The following is a 19955-nucleotide window of genomic DNA, read 5'->3' on the forward strand; positions in this document are numbered from 1 at the left end:
GGAGCTTTAACACCTGCCTGTATGCAAATACATAACTATATTTTTCCAGTAAAAAAGAAAAAGAAAAAAAGAAATCACCTCACACAGCACAGGATATCATTTAATATTCTAGCATACAGGACATACACCCGGATTTAAACCTGGTGGGACGGGACAAACTCCTTACCTACGCAACCCGCTAATCGCTGGGTCCACCAGACTGAGGCAGGAAAGCCCCCAAGGGGAAGAGGACTGATGGGGAAGCTTTAACAATTCAACAAATTCTAGGGGAAATAAAAAATTCCTTCAGACTAACAATAAGAGAAACAGGCAGCTAGGGCTGGGTACCGAACTTCGATACTTTTAGGCACGGACCGAATTTCCTCCTTAGCATCGAGTATGGAAAAAGTGCCTCTCCATTCACTACCTATGGAGTAAATTTCATCAGTAACAGAGAGCTAATAAGCATGCTGATACCAAGATCTAATCATGCTTGCCATTGGATCTCTAACGTTACAGCACGTAGAGCACGCAGAAAAACACCAATGTTACAGAAAATGGCTCACATGTGTGGTGTTGTATTTTAAAAAGGAATGACTACAGTGTGCGTCGCACGTAATGTGTAATTTCTTTTTAAATGGATTTCGAAAAAAAAAAAAAAAAAAATCTATCGTTCAGGAACCGTTATCGAATTCACAAAAACGTGAACGATACCCAGCCCTACAGGTAGCTGGCATTATTTTTACATTGCAATCTTCACAAGACAAGCCGTCTGTACTTCAATTTTAGCTAGTCAAAGAAAACTAGAAATAACACAATTAGAATTCTACAGGCTCTGCACCATTGATTAATGTGATGAGTAATGACTTTTCCTTCCTGTTAGGTTCCTAGGTTTTAGTTCGCCAACGTTAGCGTGATGCACATGAATGCTAATGACGGAGCTCATCCCAACATAAGCTACATTAACGCTTGATAACGTAGCAACAACGGGCTAAGGTTAAACCTTAGGCGAACACGGGATTAGCTAAAGTTGATATGGACATTAACTACGAACCATCCGTACTACACCTTAATGATCAATTGCACAATTATTACCAAAATTCACTATGTGATCGGCGAGGCCTGGTTTCAGTTTAGCTTAGGTTAGCTACGTTATCTTTGTTGCTAGCAAGGAGCTAGCTGATGTTAGCTAGGCATTCATTACAATGGCGTTTGAAGCAAGTTCTATTTTCCCCAATGAGATATATTGTCATTTCACTGGATATAAAGTACAAATAAATTCCACTAAACATCACGAATTACTTACGCAACCGCCACTGTAGCTGGAAATGTTAATGTGTCTATTTATCAAGGGATTTATTTACCGCAGTTTCTGTTACCGCCATGAAGCACACCTTCTTGGAAAGGCCCACACCACAACGCTCGCGAGATTCTGACGTTTTCAATATAATGTATCGCGATAATTTAACCATGGGGTGGATGTGGATAAGTTTTTTTTCTCTCTTTGTTTTTTTATTTTAAATCAGTAAGCATTATAATTATGTGACTAAAAACAGTAATACTTTACTTTTTTTATCAGATACATAAGAAAATATTCATAAAAGCAAATAAGAAGAAAAACATAAATCAAGCAAAACACAAAACATAAAAGGGGTCAGTATATAATAGATAGAAAATACAGTATATTAAGTAAAAATATTCAATAAGGAGCACGATCTTACATTTTAATAGCTTTTATTTTTTGCCGGAGTTATTTACTAGAGTGAAAAACAATACAACAAACAATACAACAATACAACAAACAATACAACAATACAACTTTCCACAGTACCATGGGATTTATTGAGATGGGGACATTTGATGAGATTTATTTTGTGAATATTTAGTTAACAGATGACCTTTTTTAGGGTTTCTGAAATAAGTTACTAAGCTTCATAGTGTATTCTGTTTCTTAAGTTAAGAAGGGAGCTATCGGACGTGTTGTACCCTGCCTGTAATTCAATAATCTTAAAAAAAAGGCCATCTGTTAACTTAATATTCACAAAATAAATCTCATTTTACAATATCAAAAATAAATCTAAAGAATATCTAGCCACAGTTTACAGGTATCTTTTAATCTCACGGTGGAATGGATTTATGTTGGTAGCTTTTTACAAAACATTACCCTCATAAATACAAAAAGTATCTCTTCTTTCCTACAATTGTTTTTTTTAATAGTAGATAATCCCTCAATCAAAGTTACAGCTACACTACGCAAGAATTGTATGGGATATGTTACCATGTATATATATATATATATATATATATGTATATATAACTCATAGTCTTGTAATTACTCGTAATGTGTTTGTAACGCTAGTTTATATTCTTGTAACAGACTGAACCAACAAGGTTCTTTTGAAAGTAAAAACCATGTCTTTTTTAATTATCAGCTCCATGTTTATTGACATAAGAACAAACATCTCCAATCTTGCAATATGTACCTTTTGTGTTTGCTTAGTTTATTAATTCCTGGTCAGTTGCACACTTGACTCAAAAAGTCCAAAACTACATTTTTTTTTTTTTTCAATAGTAATTTGGCTTTTCAACACCAAATTCTAAATGTAACACAGCCTAACTAATGTCAAGCTCTGCTGTCCCTTTTCCTAAGTTTGTCTAATTAGAAATCAGCGATTATAGCTCTGATATTGTAACTGTGATAGGACCTCAAGGAAAGAAGTGAGGGAATGTGGGAATGATATGCATTTTATTTTTCAATCTTTTTAATATATATTTACCATGAAACTGGAGACGCCTATTAATTAAAACCATAATACTTGTGTAGAAAATGTGTTGATGTGAACATCAAAATACACTCAATACATACTGGGATTTGTCTCAATTAATGAATTTTCAGACATAGCCATCATGTCAATATGTTTATTGTCATGTAATTAATTGCCATAGCTACAATATTTAACAAAGGTTTAAGTAGAACACATCCAAAGGCAAGTTCATTCTACAGATTCACAGGAAAAGAAGTAATTTTACATAAAATAAAACTGATATGGATATATATTTTTTATTTAACATTCATTTTCTTGGTCAGGTCTCCTCTGGAACCAAACTGTGACTGACAAAGGCAAAAGTTTTGAATCGTTGCAGGCTATTAAGACATGCAGCTTACTAAATCAAATGAGAGCAATAGTGGCACTGCTCTCTAAAAGTAAACCCCTTTAATAGCCACAGATAAATATGTACACCACAGCCCAGAGTTGGCGAGTGTCTGTGAGAACTCAGGGCTCCTGTTTTCAGAGACACACTGATAAGAAGGCTTGACACAGAGTAGAGTAAGTACTAATGACACTGATTGAAACCGCGACCGTACAGACCCGGGAAACCAAAGAAGCAGAGCTAAATGAATCTGACAAAGAAGACCACACCGCGGAAGACCAATCGGACAATTCGTTATTGTTGTTTTTTTGTTGTCCAGTTTTGTAGAGAAAAAAATCCACCCAAACGGTTGTCTTTTTTTACAGTGCCAAGACTGGATTCTTTACAAGAAAATTTGGCAGCGCTGAAGGACTGCATTCTATTTTTGTGTTTGTGTGGGCTGCAGTGCAATAAATCCCCAAGTTCACACTGTAATTGTCTGAAATAGTAGATCTGATACTCGGACAGGAACATGTTCAAAACAAAATATTCCTCTCTTTTATCAGAGATTCTGTTTTATCTCCTGTAGCCCATGGAAACCTCCAGAGGTTAGCACTGTTATCGATTACATACAAGTTAAAATGCTAAACCATACATTCTTAAAGATTTTTGAGTAGATTTTTCTTTTAAAACACCTGTTAACACTAAACAAGTTCAGTGTTATCAAATATCCTTAGATGGTTTAAGAAATACCGCAAAAATAAGTATAGCAGTAATATCAACAATATGGCAAGTTTTGTTAGCAAGTCTTAATCACATCACCAACACCATTCATCCCATTTATACAGGACTGGGATCTTTACTTCCCAAGCTTCTTGTGATTTATTCCAATATTTGTACATGAACTGCAGATCTTTCCAAACGGACATTTACTGCAGCAGAGAGCTTATCACCTGATCCATTTGTCCAACATACAAAGGCTTCAGCTCTTACTGGAGCTGCCATTACTGTCAGGCTCATCTTCACACTCACATTGACTATGTGGACTCGTGATAAGAGACGGGAACTAGTATGAATCAATGCATCTGAATTTAAAACTAAAAGTCAGCCTGAATCAGTTAAATTACAAATTGTTAAGTTGGGTATGATACGGTTTCATAAGGAAATTTTGTCCAAAGTACATTGCCATTTCAGGCACTTTGCAAATCTTTGGCTTTCAGAACACTTTCACAGGGAAAACCCTTAAGAGCACTACAGGCTAAAAGAGAGGCATCATCTCATTGCTCGTCACTACGTTTAGGCATGGTGTGTTTAGAAGAAGTAGACTTTGATCCAAGAGTGCAGTGAGGTGTGTTAACTTTGCACATCATAAAAAGCACACAAAAAATACAGGCTTGTGTAAAGCTTCTATTGTTCACAGTTTAACAGAAATAAATAAGTCAACTGAATGAGTATTAACAGTGCATGTTGGACGGAATATTAAATTCCTCAAATTGTAATAAACGGAGGGCTGTGGCTTGTACGGGAGAGGGGCTTTAGTAAATTACTTTGATTATAATTCAAAGTAAATAATCACCAATCAAAGTGGACACTGGAGTGCAAACAAGCAATGAAATGTCCTTCTGAAAACACAGCTGCTGCATTTGTAAGTAAAACATTTACGGTCTGAATAGTGGTATTATGGAAAAGTTGTCAATACATGTTAAGGCATGATAGCCCTCTTTAGTTTAAAAATCTTCCACTGTTTTGTGGGATTGCCGAACACAGCCATGATGCCTCTGGCCCTCTAACCAGAGGTGCCTTTGGTTTCTTTCTCAGCGCTGGTGTTTCTCTGTTGTCTCTAGGATGATTTACTGACTGTCCCAGCCCAGCATCTTTCTGTATTTGTCCTCTTTTTGATCTCCAGCTGGGTCAGCTTCTTTCCTGGCTGTGTCATACTGTCCGCTGCCTTCTCCATTATTTGATCCATGTGGTCATGGCTTGGGCCCCTCCATCTGGGCCAGACACTGGCGTGACCCCTCCTCACTGTGTGCTCCCAGAGGCGAGTGCTTTGACCCGGTGACGGCTGATGGCGTCCTCCAGGAACACTGCTACCTTCTCACTGTCCTCCTACACAGCACACAGGACATTTTTTTAAGTGTAGATATGAGTTCCTGTTTTGCTTAAAAATGCAAAAATCACAGTAAGCACATTTATTCATTTTTGTTTGACGAAGATCATAAAAAAGCTTTTATATCCACCTCATTTATGAAGGCATAGTGAACAAGTTCACTGGCAAGGTCTTTGGAGGTGTCAGCTGAAAGTTTCACATGAAATATTTCAGGTACAAAAATCGGCGATAAAATGAAAGTTGTTTTTTAATGATAAGTATGTAATTTTCTCTATTTTTTCTTATTGTCAACCAATCCATAAAAAAGACCAAAACGAACAAGGGATTGATCACCAATAAGCCACACTGTTGCGCTGGGTGACATGTTTCTTAATTACCATAACCATGGGTACAGCAGTTCAATTGTAAGTCAATCTGCCACGGAAAATAGTCCCCAACAAATGCACTATATACTCCTGTTTGAGAAACATTTGGTAAAAAACAATGTCCATCTGTTTTAGGAAAATACTAAGCGTGTTTATTCTTGACTTATTTTTAAAGATTTATGTCTTTAATAGAAGCCAATGGGCTTGGGTCTGAGAGACACAGAAAGGTTGGAGATGTCGGAAGGTACAGGTTGAGAAACAGACACTTTGGTGGTTTTGGTTTTTTCACGGAGTTTGCAGACAATAAGATAAATATAGAATAACGCTGGCCTTCTCTTTTAAGGCAGAGTTGTTAGCAACTTACTTGGAAGGATGTCACAGCTAAGCTGTCTATGAAGTTTGTCATCCATCTTCAGAAACAAAGACAGCTGGGGAGAGATCAAAAAGTCAAATTTAAATCAAGCTGGATTTATGTTTAACCACTATAACTGACTGAACTTCTACAAATAATGTTGATACAGAGATTTTAGAAGAATGCTACTGGCAAAAAAAAGACCAAATATGCTTGATTTTATGGAGCCCAACTAAAGGGTTTTTACTAAAATAGGCAAAGTACCTGTAATACCATGTCACTCACATGAGTTTTGGTCCCTTCTTCATTTGACTCCAAATTACAGTGCATTTGAACAACCTACAACACCAACAGACAAAAAGTATAAAGAGAGTTACAGCAAAAATATCCTTCATTTTTTTTGGGTGATACTAAACAGGCATTATAATAATAATGATAATAAACAGACCTGTTACATATTTTACATGACCAAAAGGGAGGTCTTTAAAGTCATTGTTTGGTTTCCACAACCTTTTTTCTAATTCTTGACATATTGCAGAAACTGGACTGTAAACATCCTCTTTCATGGACATTTTATAACCTCACACATGTTTGCTCTGTAGCAAGCCAAATTGTGTATCTAACACTTTTTTGTGGTCATTTTTGAAAGTCTTACCTTCCTTGTTTCCGTCTCCTGGGGTTCAGGAGTCGGCGTCTTAACCGTCTCAACCTGCTCCTGAGACAAGGAGAGGGCTCGAGGGACGGGGTGAAGTCGAGATGAGGCGAAGTTCATCAAGGGGTAAATCCCATTCCTGAAGAGAGGTGACAGGACAACATGTTCAACTTCATGCTGCAGTCACAGCCATAACTGATACAAAATAATACTAAAGTTCCACTTACTTGACATCCTCCAGAAACTTGTCAAGTTCCAACGGGGACACATGGGAATATCTACAGGAGGTGAAGAAACACACAGTAGAGCAGAGTGAGTGTTGTGTTTCATATGTCATGTCAACATATTCACAAGTTACCAAAGATATGAGGTGCGTAATTTTACTTGAGCTGAACTCCCTGTCTGTCTTCATGTTTAATCTCTGCCATGACAGCGTTGGGGTCAAAGGACTTGGTTTTCTCCTCCACACAGTTTTCTGGGAGCAAGTCTGTGCAAGAAAGAGGCAAGAAAAATAATCTGGACATTAGTCAACTTATGTCTTTTCAAAATCAGTTGTTGTTTTTTTTATTCAAAAACCTTAAAACTACAAGAGTGTATGCTGAAGCTAGCGGATATATTGTAAAACCCATAACACTGGCTCCTCAACAGGATAAAATGTGTTGTATTATTGATTTAAGAATTTTAAATGAGGGATTTTGCGGGGAAAAAGATACCATTAGTACAGTTCTAAAACCTGCTTGGCACACAGAAGTAATCACATCGATCTGATGCATTCATGTGCATTCAAGAGGAGGCTTTTTGTGTGGTAAGCTTGGCGTGTGGAGGTGAGAAACTCACACTGGTTGTTGATGAGGCAGTGGGCGGCGAGCAGTTTGAGGGAGTGGACCTCGAACAAGACTCGGTGGAACAGAAGGTCGTGAGCTGTAGGACGGAGCTTGGCTTCGTGACGCAAACATGACTGGGTGAACTCCTGCAGAAAGTAACAAGACACTGAGTCCAACACATAATTACATGACTGCACGGTGTGACCTAGTTTACCGAGCATCACGCTGTGTTCTGGATTTACTGCCATGTTTTACTGAACCATTCATCAAAACTGTACAAAGTCTCTGCATGTGGTAAGAATTAAACCTAGTAGCATAGTGGAATGTGTAGGAAGTGTAGTGTCTTCATTTCCATGTTGCCCTGGTGTATATTTAGGACATGAAGTATTGATGAGACTCACTCTCATGGGAGGGTCTTCCAGGGATTGACCTGCAGTGATGATGGCTTCCTTGGACACAGCAATATCTCCATTGGCCTGGATCTCCAGTACTGCCATCTAGAGGTGCAAATAATCTGTTAACACAGTCACACATAAACGTGCACACACACATACACAGAAGATAATCTCACAGTTCTGTTCCTCTCACCTCTAGAGCACAGATGCCAAAAGAGAAAATATCAATGGCATAATCATCTTCGTCAGCTAGGAACAGAAATGGAGAAGACAAAGTTGAAGGAAGTGAGACACATAGATAACTTTAAGGAAGAGCTTACCCCAAAATGAAAATGTAGTCGGATTGAGCCTTATATGCAAACAACCAATTGACCATTCTATGTTTGTACAACTCTAAAAGCAGCGCAAAACATGAATGTCTGAGTGGGAGAAAATGAATGTTGTGGCTTTCACTGTGGCTCCAATGATCCTGACACTCATTACCTCACTACGTTTTAAAATTACAGTCATTAGGTCACAAACTTCCCACAATTCTCTGGTGGAAGAATCTACACACTCAGATGCAAGGTTTTCACTACCATTTTAAAGGTAGCATCACCCAAGCTGTTTTGGGCACTGCCTAAGACGAATAAATGTAACAAAAATAATTTTCTCACGTCTAAAGATTAGCTTTCTGTGTTTTAATTTTTTTTTTAATCTGCTCTATCTTTTACACCGTTTTAGACACATATATGGTAGTAATAATAGTCGTCTAAAATAATGTGAAATTGCCATTTTTTATTATTTCATTAACAAACGTATGTTTTCTTGAAGGAGGACCTCTAAACCCCCTGCTAAATAACACAGTTCTTCCACAAACATAGGGCAAACACTGAGATGTGACTGAAAACATTTTTTTAGATAGCTGCAAATGTGTGGGGTGAGGATAACATGGATATACAGGGGCTAACGTGGAGTGTTTTGGGGATTTTACCAAATTTTAGAGGAGCATCCTAGAAATGGTGGGAATGACTAGGTTTTCACTTTGGGGTGAATCATCCAGTTAAAAACGAATGAAGATAGATTTGATAGCATAAAAGTGACCGTGGCACACAAACTCCGCTCCATCACACTTACATCCATATTCTGGAGCAAAAAAATGAAGATTCCTCTGCTCATCGCGATGTTGCCTCGCTTTACCGTGGACGCTGGCATCTGGAAAAACTGGTTACAGAAGACACAAATAGTATAGATACGTTGGATGAAATTAATTGATGCATATGACACAAATTTAAACATATCTGCTACAAAACTATCCATTTCTTACCATTAACAAATAACCGATGCCACACTGTGGAAAGAAAATTAAGCACAATTGAGATATTTATTCTGTTTAGCAAATCTGCAGAGATTAATTTCCAGCAATCCACAGTCTGGGGTTACAACATGGATGGTCTATGCTGGTTGTAGTAACATAAAACGCCCTGCCGGGAGCAGACCTGAGCCGATCTTGATGAGGCCGTTGTGCTGAATGAAGATGGTGTCGCACGTCAGGTTGCCATGGATTATCGGTGGATCACAAGAGTGCAGATAACTGCCAGTAGATAATAAACCGTGTGATTAATGTGATGCCTGAGATAATAGAAATCTCTCATGTTAAAATCCTGGGGAAGAAATCAGTCAGTACCTGAGGGCAGAGAGAATCTGGGTGCACCATCTCTTCCAGGCCTAAAATATAGTGTAACAGAGCAACATGAATCCTCTAAAGATACAAATCCCTCCCTCATTCTCAGGTTCCTATGTGAAGAATACCAAATATAGCACAATATAGCACTGTTACTATGGCTTTATTATAGAATAAAAAACAGCAGATGTAAAAGACAGAAAAAAGAGAGAGGATGAGATGCAGATTTCAAACCCAAGTTATACACTCACGGGCCATTTTCTTATGTCTAACTGTTTAACTGCTTTCTAATGCAAATATCTCATCAACATATCACATGGCAGCCGAGGTTTCAACTTCAAAGGTTGATACCAAGCATTAACAGAATGGGGAAATTAAAGTGCCTTTGAACCGGGCATGGTAGCTGGTCTTTGGGTTTTAAAATTTCAGAAACTGCTGATCTACAATGATTTTCATGCGCAACCATCCGATGGTAGGATCAGCATTTGGCGTAAACAACATAAAAAGCAATGATCCAGCTTGCCTTGTATCAAAGGTTCAGGATGGTGGTGGTGGTGTAATGGTGTGGGATATTTATTTGAGACACTTTGGGCCCCTAAGTACCAATTGAGCATTGTTGAGTTCACTTCACTCAAATGGCCTCCACAGTCCCCAGATCTAAATCCAACCGAGCACCTTTGGGATGAGCACCTTTGGCAACTGCGTGATGCTCTCATGCCAATATGGACAAAATATCTGAGGAATGTTTTCAGCACCTTGTTGAATCTATGCCGCAAATAATTGAGGCAGTTCAGAAAGTAAAAGTGGGGCCAATCCGGTACTAGCCAAGTGTACCTAATAAAGTGGCCTGTGAGTGTATATGTCTGAGCAGACTGAGTCACCAGGGTGTCCTGTTACATCATCTCTCATCCTGCAGAAAATATGGATCCGCATAGTGATGGGGTGCAGTAACCTAGGCCACCACCAGGAGACAGACTGAGCAAAAACACTAACACAGTAGCCAATGTGACTAGAAAACACTCACCTTTACATTCATAGTCTTGTGGTTCTTCTTAGTTTTCTTCAGAAACTGCTTAAGGCTGCCCGATGACATGTATTCTGTGATGAATATAACCTGTGGGCCACAAATGGAGTTAATTCACAAATGTGTGTGTGGAGGGAAAAAAAGGACAGAGAGAGAAAGAAAGACCAGAGAAATAATGAAAAACAAATCATACCCGTGCCTGGCTCTCCTTCATATCCAGCCAGTACTTGTGGAACTTGACGATGTTGGGGTGTTCGACCTGCATCAGGTTCTCAAACATCTCCTTGATCTTCTCCTAAAAAAAACAACACAATCAGCAGAGGTGGTTCAGCACTTTAAACATTACATCATGGACCAAGAATGGTCCATCAATCCCTTGTCCTTCTCCAATAAAGCTAAAACTATAAGTTATAAACAATTCAGATATTGGATTAATTGTAATTTTTTTAAATAAATTAAATTATAAATTAAATTATTTTAAACTTCCCAAATGTTCATATATGATGGTTGTCTTAGATTGTAATTATGTGAATACCTTTGAGTTTTGGACTCTTAGTTGGACAAAATTAGCAACTTTAATGTGCCACATTTTTCATTATTTTTTATACATACCAATAACGCAATAATCATTAAAGACCTCTAACTCACGGTCCATAAAACGTTTTGAGACTCTAAATTAGTTTTTTTTCATTTCATTATAATAATCAGTCAATGAAATAAAATGTATAGCGGAGTTGACCCTTATCTTAGGACCAAGATATGAACAATGTGTTCGGTCCCTTCTAGTCATCTGATAATAACAGTAAATACTGCCTGTCTTGGCTGTAGGGAATAAGAGCAACAGTACCTCCTGTGCTTTGAAGACCTTCTTGTCTGAGAAGAGCACCTCGTTCCACACCACCTCCACGCCCTCCTCTGTGTCCATGGCCAGAGAGGCACTTTCCACACCTGGGACATTACCTTGGCTCACCTGCAGGGGGCAGAAAGAAACACATGTAGGACTTGGCATGATGCTATACAGTACTACAACCGCAAGTACACATTTATTGCTGTCCTAGTTTTTAATACCACAACAATGACATTAACTGATTTATTCAAACCTTTTATACATGCAGATACAGAGCAACATAAACAGGTTTTCTGCAGGTTTTACCAAGTCAAATTTAAGACTTTTTAAGACCTTTATGAATGAAATTTAAGACCTACATCACGACATTAAAGTACAATGAAATGCAGAGTCACAAATGTACTTGCAAAGTAATTAAATGTATTCAAACTGAATGAAAGGGACACAAAGTAATAATAATCTGTACATATACAGCAAATTATATTTGGACTATCAAAAGGAAGAACTACAACACCACGGAATAAAAAAAACATTTCAGTGAGCATTAGAGGTTGCGTTCCATGGACGTAGGACAATTAAGATGTGTTTACAATTATTTAAGACCTAGAACACAATGCTTCAGCAAATTAAGAACTTTTTAAGGCCTAAAATTAACAACAACAAAAAAGCCTGTCTGAAAGGATTAGACACCACCCTTGCTTTGACTATAAGATCTGCTAAAAGCTTCATAAACCCATTCACAGAGATCTGACAGTGGCAGCTACATTAATAACAAGCTGAACCTATTAGGCACTATGGATTTAAGCACCATCCAGTTCAGTTTTTCATCCATTAATGCATTAAAAGGCATCAGTATGGATAGATGGAAGAAAATTCACCGTGCCAATGATATGTTAAATGTTGCCAGCCAGCTTTAACATGTGACGATGAAGAGTAACCGTACGTTCACACCGCCACCGACTTGAGCGTCTAAAGTTACCGGAAGTCATTCATTTTCAATGGAAGCCGGCTTCTCTCAGCTGCAAGGAGCGGCAAATCTGTCGGCGTCGCGTTTTGGGCGTTTAGAGCGTGTTGAGCGTCAATCGAAAGTTGAAATTTTTCAACTTTATGGTAATGAGCTATGACGCGGTTCAGCGGCAAGCAGCGGCTAACGCCAGCCGCCAATCGGAATATGAAGTCCTTCACGCTGGCATCCTGGAGAAACATAAGATGTAATCTTTCGTCCTACCAAAACATTAATTCTGAGGACAAGTCATAATCGCGTTGCGGGGTACCTTTCGTTTATAATACAACGTTGTTTCATAGGAACAAGTTAACGCTAACTGCCGGTCACATCCGCTCACAGTGAAGTCCGGCACGGGTCACTAGATTAGTCTGGCGGCTGCTCGCTCTGCCTGCACGCCTCTATGGCTCAGCGGCTAACGAGCGAGCCATAGCGGCATGCCAGCGGCTAACAAGCGAGCTAACTGCTAACAGACCCCGTTGCGACCAATTAATACAACTTCTGTCATTACATATGTAATTTATAAAGGTTTCTAGTGTCAGTGTATTGGCCGTGGCAGCGTGCGCTTCTCCCGGTCGAACAGAAAACGCCGCCACGTCAGAGCGGCCAAAGCGTCACAAAGCTTCCCCGTACTTTTTGACAAGCGTCTTTGGCGGGGCGGCCAGAGCTTTTTTGCAGCTCAAGTCGGTGGCGGTGTGTACGTACGGTAAAGAGGGACAATAGGATGAGCAGCAGCTTGTGTAAATAAGGAAGGGGTGGATTAGTAGGAGACAGAGAGAGGGAGGGGAGATAAGAGGAGATGATACACGGCCCACAAGATGGAGCAGGTGGCACTGGAGATCCAAGAATTGCAAAGAAATAAAGGAAGTAGAGTGGAGTGGAGAGGCAGTGGCTGGGTCAATAATCTGGAAGAAACAGACAGGACTTCATGAGCGTTTATATAACAGTGGCAAAGAGATAAAGACACGTAATATTGCTGCCTCAGCTGTGGACCTGACGTAACCTCCTGATACTTTTATGCAGCAGAAGTGGTGGTGCAAGGCGTAAACTCATTGCTAATAACCATGATGCAATCCTGTATTGCGTGATGGTATTGGAGAATCAGTGTCTGGCCTCTGACCTCTTTGAGATTTTTTCCTGACGAGGATCAATGAAGTATTAGCTCTATAGAGAAAACGTAGAACCATTGATCTACGCGTTTATGGCCCAAACTGAGAACTTTAAATCAGTGGTACAATGTCACCGAACATTTGCCACCAGGCTGCAAGGAAATAATATGATGCTGTGGCATGCAGCTGAGAACTGACGCAGAGCTTGATGACAGGGTGGCAACTGAACAACTATTATTTGTGCTTCTCTCTCCACTCCAATTACTACGTATTACTGCTCAAAGCTAAACATTGACTATCCTACAAAGCTCCATGCTTCATGACATCATCATCATCTAACAATGAGTGATGAATGGAGTCAAAAGACGTCTCTCTGGGTCTGGCTCAATAGCAGGTTTGTTAAAAAAGAACCAAGCAGAAGATAAACAACACTCAACACCACACACGCTTGCATAAAAATGCAGATTCTTCAGACATTGCAGATATTTTCTTGAGCCTTAAGACAAAGAAATGCTTGTTGGCCACTGTGGTTTGTTTATTGCACAGCCTACAGAGCAGCAGTAGAGCTCTCTTTATAGACAAGGGTGGGCAGTGGAGAATATATGACATAATCTCAGTACTCCCTCTCTACAAGAATTGATAATCTGATTAGTGGTATTACCGAGCGTAAACACAATCCTCTGACTGGCTGACAGAAGAGGGAGTTCCTTTGCTTCAATGAGATATCAGAAAGGAATCATTCCAGTTTCCCTCTGGCGTCAAGACTCGGCTGCTGTTTATTTTTTCTAGAGTTTGAGAAACACTTGGTCTTCTGTCCCAGCGTCTGGTTTTAACGGGGTCTGTTGCGTGCGTGGACATGTCAGCGCGAGACTCGTAAACAGCACCCTGGATGCTCGGCTGTGATTGGCTGCTTTAAGGGAGGGGGGTTTAGGGTGTGGAAGGAGATTTAAAGGGTTGTGTGTTCATGTCAAAACAACTTCTATTCTAAACTTTGTTCACTAAACAATTAAACCAGGTAAAACTGGATCTTGAAGGCTGTTGCCCTAACCTCTCATTATCTCATTCATTTTTATTTGTAAATGAAAAAATACGACCAGCACAGTACAGGTAACCTTGTTATGCTATTCTAAGATCAGGCATGGGTACAAATCCCATCTGTGCCTCTTCTTCATATTGCCCAGAGTCAGGGTAGGATCTTTTACATTTGGCACAAGTGCAGCAAATTATCTTAAAATGAGAAAAGGTGCTTGATGAACGGACAGAGGAAAGGATTAGAGAGGACTAAACTTAAGTACAGCAGCTCTTTCAGCGTGAATCTCCGCGCAAAGGCGTATATAAGTGTCTTTGTCTGAGACCGTGTGGGTCTAAGCTTTATTGAGACAAAGAGCTTTGTCTCCCAATCGTCGGCATCTCGCCTTCACTGAGCCTCTTCCTACACCTTTATACCTCAACAATGAGCTGATGCTCACGCTCCACATTAATATTTAATGCTGATTTTGTACAGGCTACACCCAACTGCATCACTCTGTACTAGATACTTGTTGGTGCCTGTACTGTATGTAAATGAATGCAGACTTCTTTCTTTGTTGCTTTGTACTTTCTCTCTCAGAGATTTCACTGGCATCAAAGGGGCGCAGGATGAAAGAGTTACCCAAAATGCAAGAGTTAGAGAAAATCAAGTCTGCAATGTGGATGTGTGAATAATGCCTCTTCAATTTAAGCAGGGCGTTAGATATTGTAAATCCCTAAAAAACTGCTATTACCTAAAAAAATAATGTGTTCTGATTACAGATAATTGTAAATACGGGTAATTAGATGATTACATCTCTGACTTGATGTGCATTTGATGCAGGTGAAACCTTCATCTTTCTGACAGTATGACTTTTTTTTTTTTTAACTTCTTTCTTTTACCATTCATTTTTTCTTGCCTACGCCCTTTTACATCTATAAAACACAGTTCCGTTCCTGTTCCACACCAACGTGCTAATGAGCAAGCACCAAAGCAAACCAGACTTCACAGCAAACACGCTGAACAACCATCGGGACCTCCTGCTGCTCCTTGTTCCTGTCCGGTCAGCGCCAAGGCCTTAAGGCACTGACCGTCTGGTGACCGTCTGGTGACCCTCACCAGCTACACCGGCCGCTCTACAGTCCGCCTTCACATCTCCTTCTTTCTCTTGTCCAAGGAATGACACATGTGCAGCACACCATCAGGTCAGTGTGTGTGTGTGTGTGTGTGTGTGTGTGTGTGTGTGTGTGTGTGTGTGGTTTGGGTGTTTTTTGTGTGTGTGTGTGTGTGTGGTGTGTCCGTGTCCATTCAGCTTGAAGACTAACATGATGCAACAGTTGTGACAAGTCGAACTGGGGAACAGGAAATGTGCATCTCAACCCTTTACATACAGTTTGGTTAGGTGACCGTGTATGTTCTACTTGATTGATTGTAAGTCGTCAGACAAAAATCCTGTTTACTTGTCTGGAGCCTTTTCTCAGATTAATGCCCTTCATAGCTCACATCACATTATCTAAATCTGCTGCCAAGACCTCAATTTTCCCAAGCGTATAAAAAAGGTTTGAGCTCTTTCAAAAGAACACACAAGGTCACAGAGCTATTATCGAACAGATCAGCCCTTCATCACATCTCACTTATTCATTTTCTCATGGATCAGTTAAAGCTCCCCACGAAGAGGAATGTTGGAGCAAGAGCAGCAAGAGCAGATGGGAACAAAAAAAAAAAAAACAGTACACAACTTGGTCAAAACACAATGAAAGTTATTCAGCCTCGTTAATGCAGCTCTGCTGGTCATCCAAATTTAGAAAAGAAGAAGTACATGTCCTTTTGTGCTGTAAATAAATGTGATCCATTTTAATAAAAAAGGTTTGGATGAAATGAAATTAGACCAGCTGACAAAAAAGTCCGCCTTGACCAAATCCAGGACTTTTCTTTTTACGTAACTAGGGCCTTAGAAAATATAAGAAAATGATTGGTTTTTGCAGATGCTGTGTCTTTCAAATCCAGCATCTGGTTTAGCAGTTACTGTCTGTGTTTCGGTCTGTACCAGGTTTACAAGATTACACTTGCCACGCTGTCTCATTCTCATTGTCACAGGGACAAAGCTGCAGATTTATAGGGCCAGTGGGAGAGAGATGGTAAAACCACAACTGCATTCAAGAAGACAAAAGCTGCCCTGACTGAGATGTGATATGCATGGGAAGTGTTGAGAAGCCTCGTTACATAAAGCTTTTCATAAAGTCATGGGTAACTAACTGTTTAAGAGTAGAGGTCGACTGACTAATCATTCGGCCGATTAATCAGAGGATTTTTGGCTTTTTTTTTTTTATTTGATTTTTTTTTACAGACTCGAGGTCCAGACAAAAAAAAGTAGCATAACACATTACAGAGGGTACAAACAACACACAATCATAAATAAATACAGACATATTGACTCCCAAAAATTACAAACATACAACATACAAACAACACAACATTTATATATATATATTAATATATACATACTACTACAACACACACCACCACACACCACACACACACACACACACACACCACACACCACACACACACACACACACACACACACACACACACACACACACACACACACACACACACACACACACACACACACACACCACTCTGACGATCCACTAAATTTTTGTGTTCAACTGTAATACATTTTCTTCAGACCTAAACAAAAGAATGCTGCTGGTTGGTACTGTGTGCAGCACTACTATTGTTAAAATTGTTTGTTTTAATAATAGTTTGTTATTCGTTATGTTATTGTTTTTATAATTTATTTATGACAGTTTGCAGATTTGTATTCTCAGAAGTTGATAAATGCTGCTAAGCAGAATACAGCCACTAGAGCCAGTCCCACAATGAGCTTTCCTTAGTATATGCCATTTCTGTCTGTAGTTTTTGAGGATGAGGGGGGGGGGGGGGGGCAAGGTGGTGGCAGGGAGCGTGGCCTTGATCAACTGCCGCTTAGCTCGTTTGAAAGCCATGATGTCTCTCTCTTTCTCATGGGGTGGGCCAAATTCAGGGGATGTTAGGGGATCCATTAATTTACAAACTGTCTCTTCAATGTCCCTCAAAAAAGGATCATTATTTTATTTTTACAGGCCATAAATAAGACTATTTCCTTGAACCACACGGGGTGAATAATGTCATTTTAATAAATCATTGCAGCAGTAATCAGAATCCAACTATCTGAGTCAGAGCATCACTCTGATGAATGTGTGCACTCTACTGTGATCCCTGAGCATAACTCTGTCCTTGTCAAACCCATTAACCTTCCTGAAGCCATGCGAGTCGGTGAGCTAGTAAGCCCACTGCCCTTTAAATACACACCCCCATCCAGTTCAACCAATCAAACATTCCGGTGTTTCAAGTGGAAAAAAACAGCACAAGGTCCGGTTTTATCTGCATAACTGCAGTGCGAGTTCACTCATTTACCTACCAAATCTCTTAAGACAAAGGCGATAAGATTACACATTTGTAACATTTACGGGGTAAAAGGAGTACTCATGCCATTAACAAACCTGGCATTGTATGGACTAAAAGAAAGTTTACAAAAAAGACCTTCAGTAGCATAGACACACATTTTTACTGCTTTCATGTTTCATTTACGAGTGAGATATTTTTCTGTCTCTTATCTTAGCCAAATACGAGTAGGTTTTCTCTGATAAACGTGTGAAGCAGCATCTTGGCTATCGTGAGTTGACAGTTGGGAGAGAATAGGAAAGGCCTACGTGGGAGAAATAACACCCTGCCTTATCACACCTCAGCACCCACCCGGCTCTCCTCTAACGTGAGAGGTGGTAAAACTTCATTATGTAGCAACATAAACCATTATCAGGCTCTGTTATCACCACACTATTCTGACTTTCCCACCTCAAACAATGAGTGGAAGTTATTGCAACAATTCAGTCATTCATAATCCATCTAATCATTCTTCGTTTTGGATGAGAGTTGAGCTGATTTTACAGGACAAATGTGTGTGTGAGAGAGAGAGACTCAAACTCACAGTGTTACAACTACAACTGATGCACCACAGCTTAATTAATAAACAAAGCAAGAGAGTTGATTATACTTAGTTCACGTGGGAATTATTCATATTGTGTCAAATATTTGTGCGTCATTTCACATGAATCCCTAAGATAATCCAGGCTTTGTTTAGTAAAATACTCATTTGTTTTAAAAAATTTAATTTGACGACTGAATTAAACATTAAATGACATTGGGGGTGATTGTGTTCCATCCTGTGGTGATGCTTCCCTTCTTCCTTATAGGGTGGTTGTTGTAGGCGTAATTTTAGTTAAATCACATCAGACCTCGGCTCAAAAGATGGTTGGCTTTTGTTGGAGTCTTGTGTTGGAAAGCATTTCCTGGTTAATGATGTAGTGACAAATCAATCAGACATGCTGACTCAGTCTCAAACTAAGATTTTATCTCACTATCTCTCCTGTGGCAGCAACAACATGCAGGGCAATTTTTTCAGACCACAGATCCTTACATAACCTTTCAGCTATTATCTTAAATTTATTAGAGATCTATGTTGAGTCATGATTGTGGAAAATCTGTGACTCATCCACAGCTCTTCACTCCTGTATTGTTGGACGGTACATCTGCTTATCATACTCACAATTCCTGTCACAATCAGACAGTAAAAACAACAACAATGAATAACACAAACATCCCATTTCTACACGTTTGAGTGATGTCTCCTATACAGTGGCTGTTTTGAGCAGAAAAATGCTCTTTTATGGCTGGTCCAGTCCCAGGATGGCTCCGGGGTTTTCCCACAATGAGAAAAGCAAGTTTTTCAAGTCCATCTTGCAGACCTTTTCAGCCCTATATGCATAAGTTTGGTCATCAATATGTATGGAATGTTATGCATTTACATAAGTAGTGCACATTTTGAAGTAGAGTGAAACACCCCTCAGTTGCTCTCCCTCTTCCCTCTCTGGCGCACAGGCAAGACATGTGCAAAACTGCCAGCGGTAACGCTTTCCTTTTCTGAAATGACCTGTGACTGACCAAAGTATTGGATCATGGCTAGATTTTCTAAAGCCAGGACACAGAACCAAGACGAGGTTCAGGAGTCAGGAGTTTGTCTCAGACCAGTTGAATTACAATATGCTGAAAGATTATTATGATGTTTTTGGCCAACAACGCCAATAATAAAGTGCCTACCACAGCTTTAAAAGTAATTTTGAGGGGCTTGTACTGTACTCGAGTAAGGTTTCAATGTTATGCAAATTTATACTTGTATTCCACCATATTTTAGAGGAAAATGTTCTACTTCTTATTCCACTATGTTAAACTGACAAAACAAAGAAACACTTGTACTATACACAATATACACACAATAGATTTGAGCTTTTCACTTTACTGGCCATTGTGAAATGTTATTTCACAATGTGCCGTTTCATTCCTGGCGCCTTCTTGCACTCTGGCACAAACACATACCAGTGCTTTGGTC

The 19955-nt window shown here is 39.5% G+C and overlaps 2 protein-coding genes across 6 annotated transcripts in view; both read right to left on the reverse strand.

Annotated features, from left to right (window-relative positions):
• puf60b (poly-U binding splicing factor b) overlaps window positions 1-1442 on the reverse strand; it is an 8598-nt gene extending 7156 nt beyond the window's left edge. For 2 of the 3 annotated variants that reach the window (XM_032504037.1, XM_032504036.1), the window contains exon 1: window positions 1344-1442. In XM_032504037.1, the coding sequence (XP_032359928.1) occupies window positions 1344-1364 (21 nt within the window). In that variant the 5' untranslated portion in view covers window positions 1365-1442. The remainder of the gene's footprint in view (window positions 1-1343) is intronic. The other variant, XM_032504035.1, reaches the window with a different exon arrangement.
• A 1440-nt stretch (window positions 1443-2882) lies between these two features.
• nrbp2b (nuclear receptor binding protein 2b) overlaps window positions 2883-19955 on the reverse strand; it is a 33043-nt gene continuing 15970 nt past the window's right edge. Inside the window, exons 2-18 of one of the 3 annotated variants that reach the window (XM_032504038.1) lie at window positions 11344-11466; window positions 10690-10791; window positions 10497-10586; window positions 9476-9516; window positions 9288-9382; window positions 9116-9139; window positions 8926-9012; window positions 8003-8058; window positions 7816-7911; window positions 7428-7560; window positions 6975-7077; window positions 6818-6868; window positions 6594-6729; window positions 6224-6277; window positions 5951-6014; window positions 5352-5407; window positions 2883-5220 (exon numbers count right to left, since the gene is read on the reverse strand). In XM_032504038.1, the coding sequence (XP_032359929.1) occupies window positions 5134-5220; window positions 5352-5407; window positions 5951-6014; window positions 6224-6277; window positions 6594-6729; window positions 6818-6868; window positions 6975-7077; window positions 7428-7560; window positions 7816-7911; window positions 8003-8058; window positions 8926-9012; window positions 9116-9139; window positions 9288-9382; window positions 9476-9516; window positions 10497-10586; window positions 10690-10791; window positions 11344-11466 (1398 nt within the window). In that variant the 3' untranslated portion in view covers window positions 2883-5133. Of the gene's footprint in view, window positions 5221-5351; window positions 5408-5950; window positions 6015-6202; window positions 6278-6593; window positions 6730-6817; window positions 6869-6974; window positions 7078-7427; window positions 7561-7815; window positions 7912-8002; window positions 8059-8925; window positions 9013-9115; window positions 9140-9287; window positions 9383-9475; window positions 9517-10496; window positions 10587-10689; window positions 10792-11343; window positions 11467-19955 lie in introns of all 3 variants that reach the window. The other 2 variants (XM_032504040.1, XM_032504039.1) reach the window with 2 other exon arrangements.

The sequence above is a fragment of the Etheostoma spectabile genome, chromosome 22 (assembly GCF_008692095.1).
Source record: "Etheostoma spectabile isolate EspeVRDwgs_2016 chromosome 22, UIUC_Espe_1.0, whole genome shotgun sequence".
NCBI classification, from domain to species: Eukaryota; Metazoa; Chordata; class Actinopteri; order Perciformes; family Percidae; genus Etheostoma; species Etheostoma spectabile.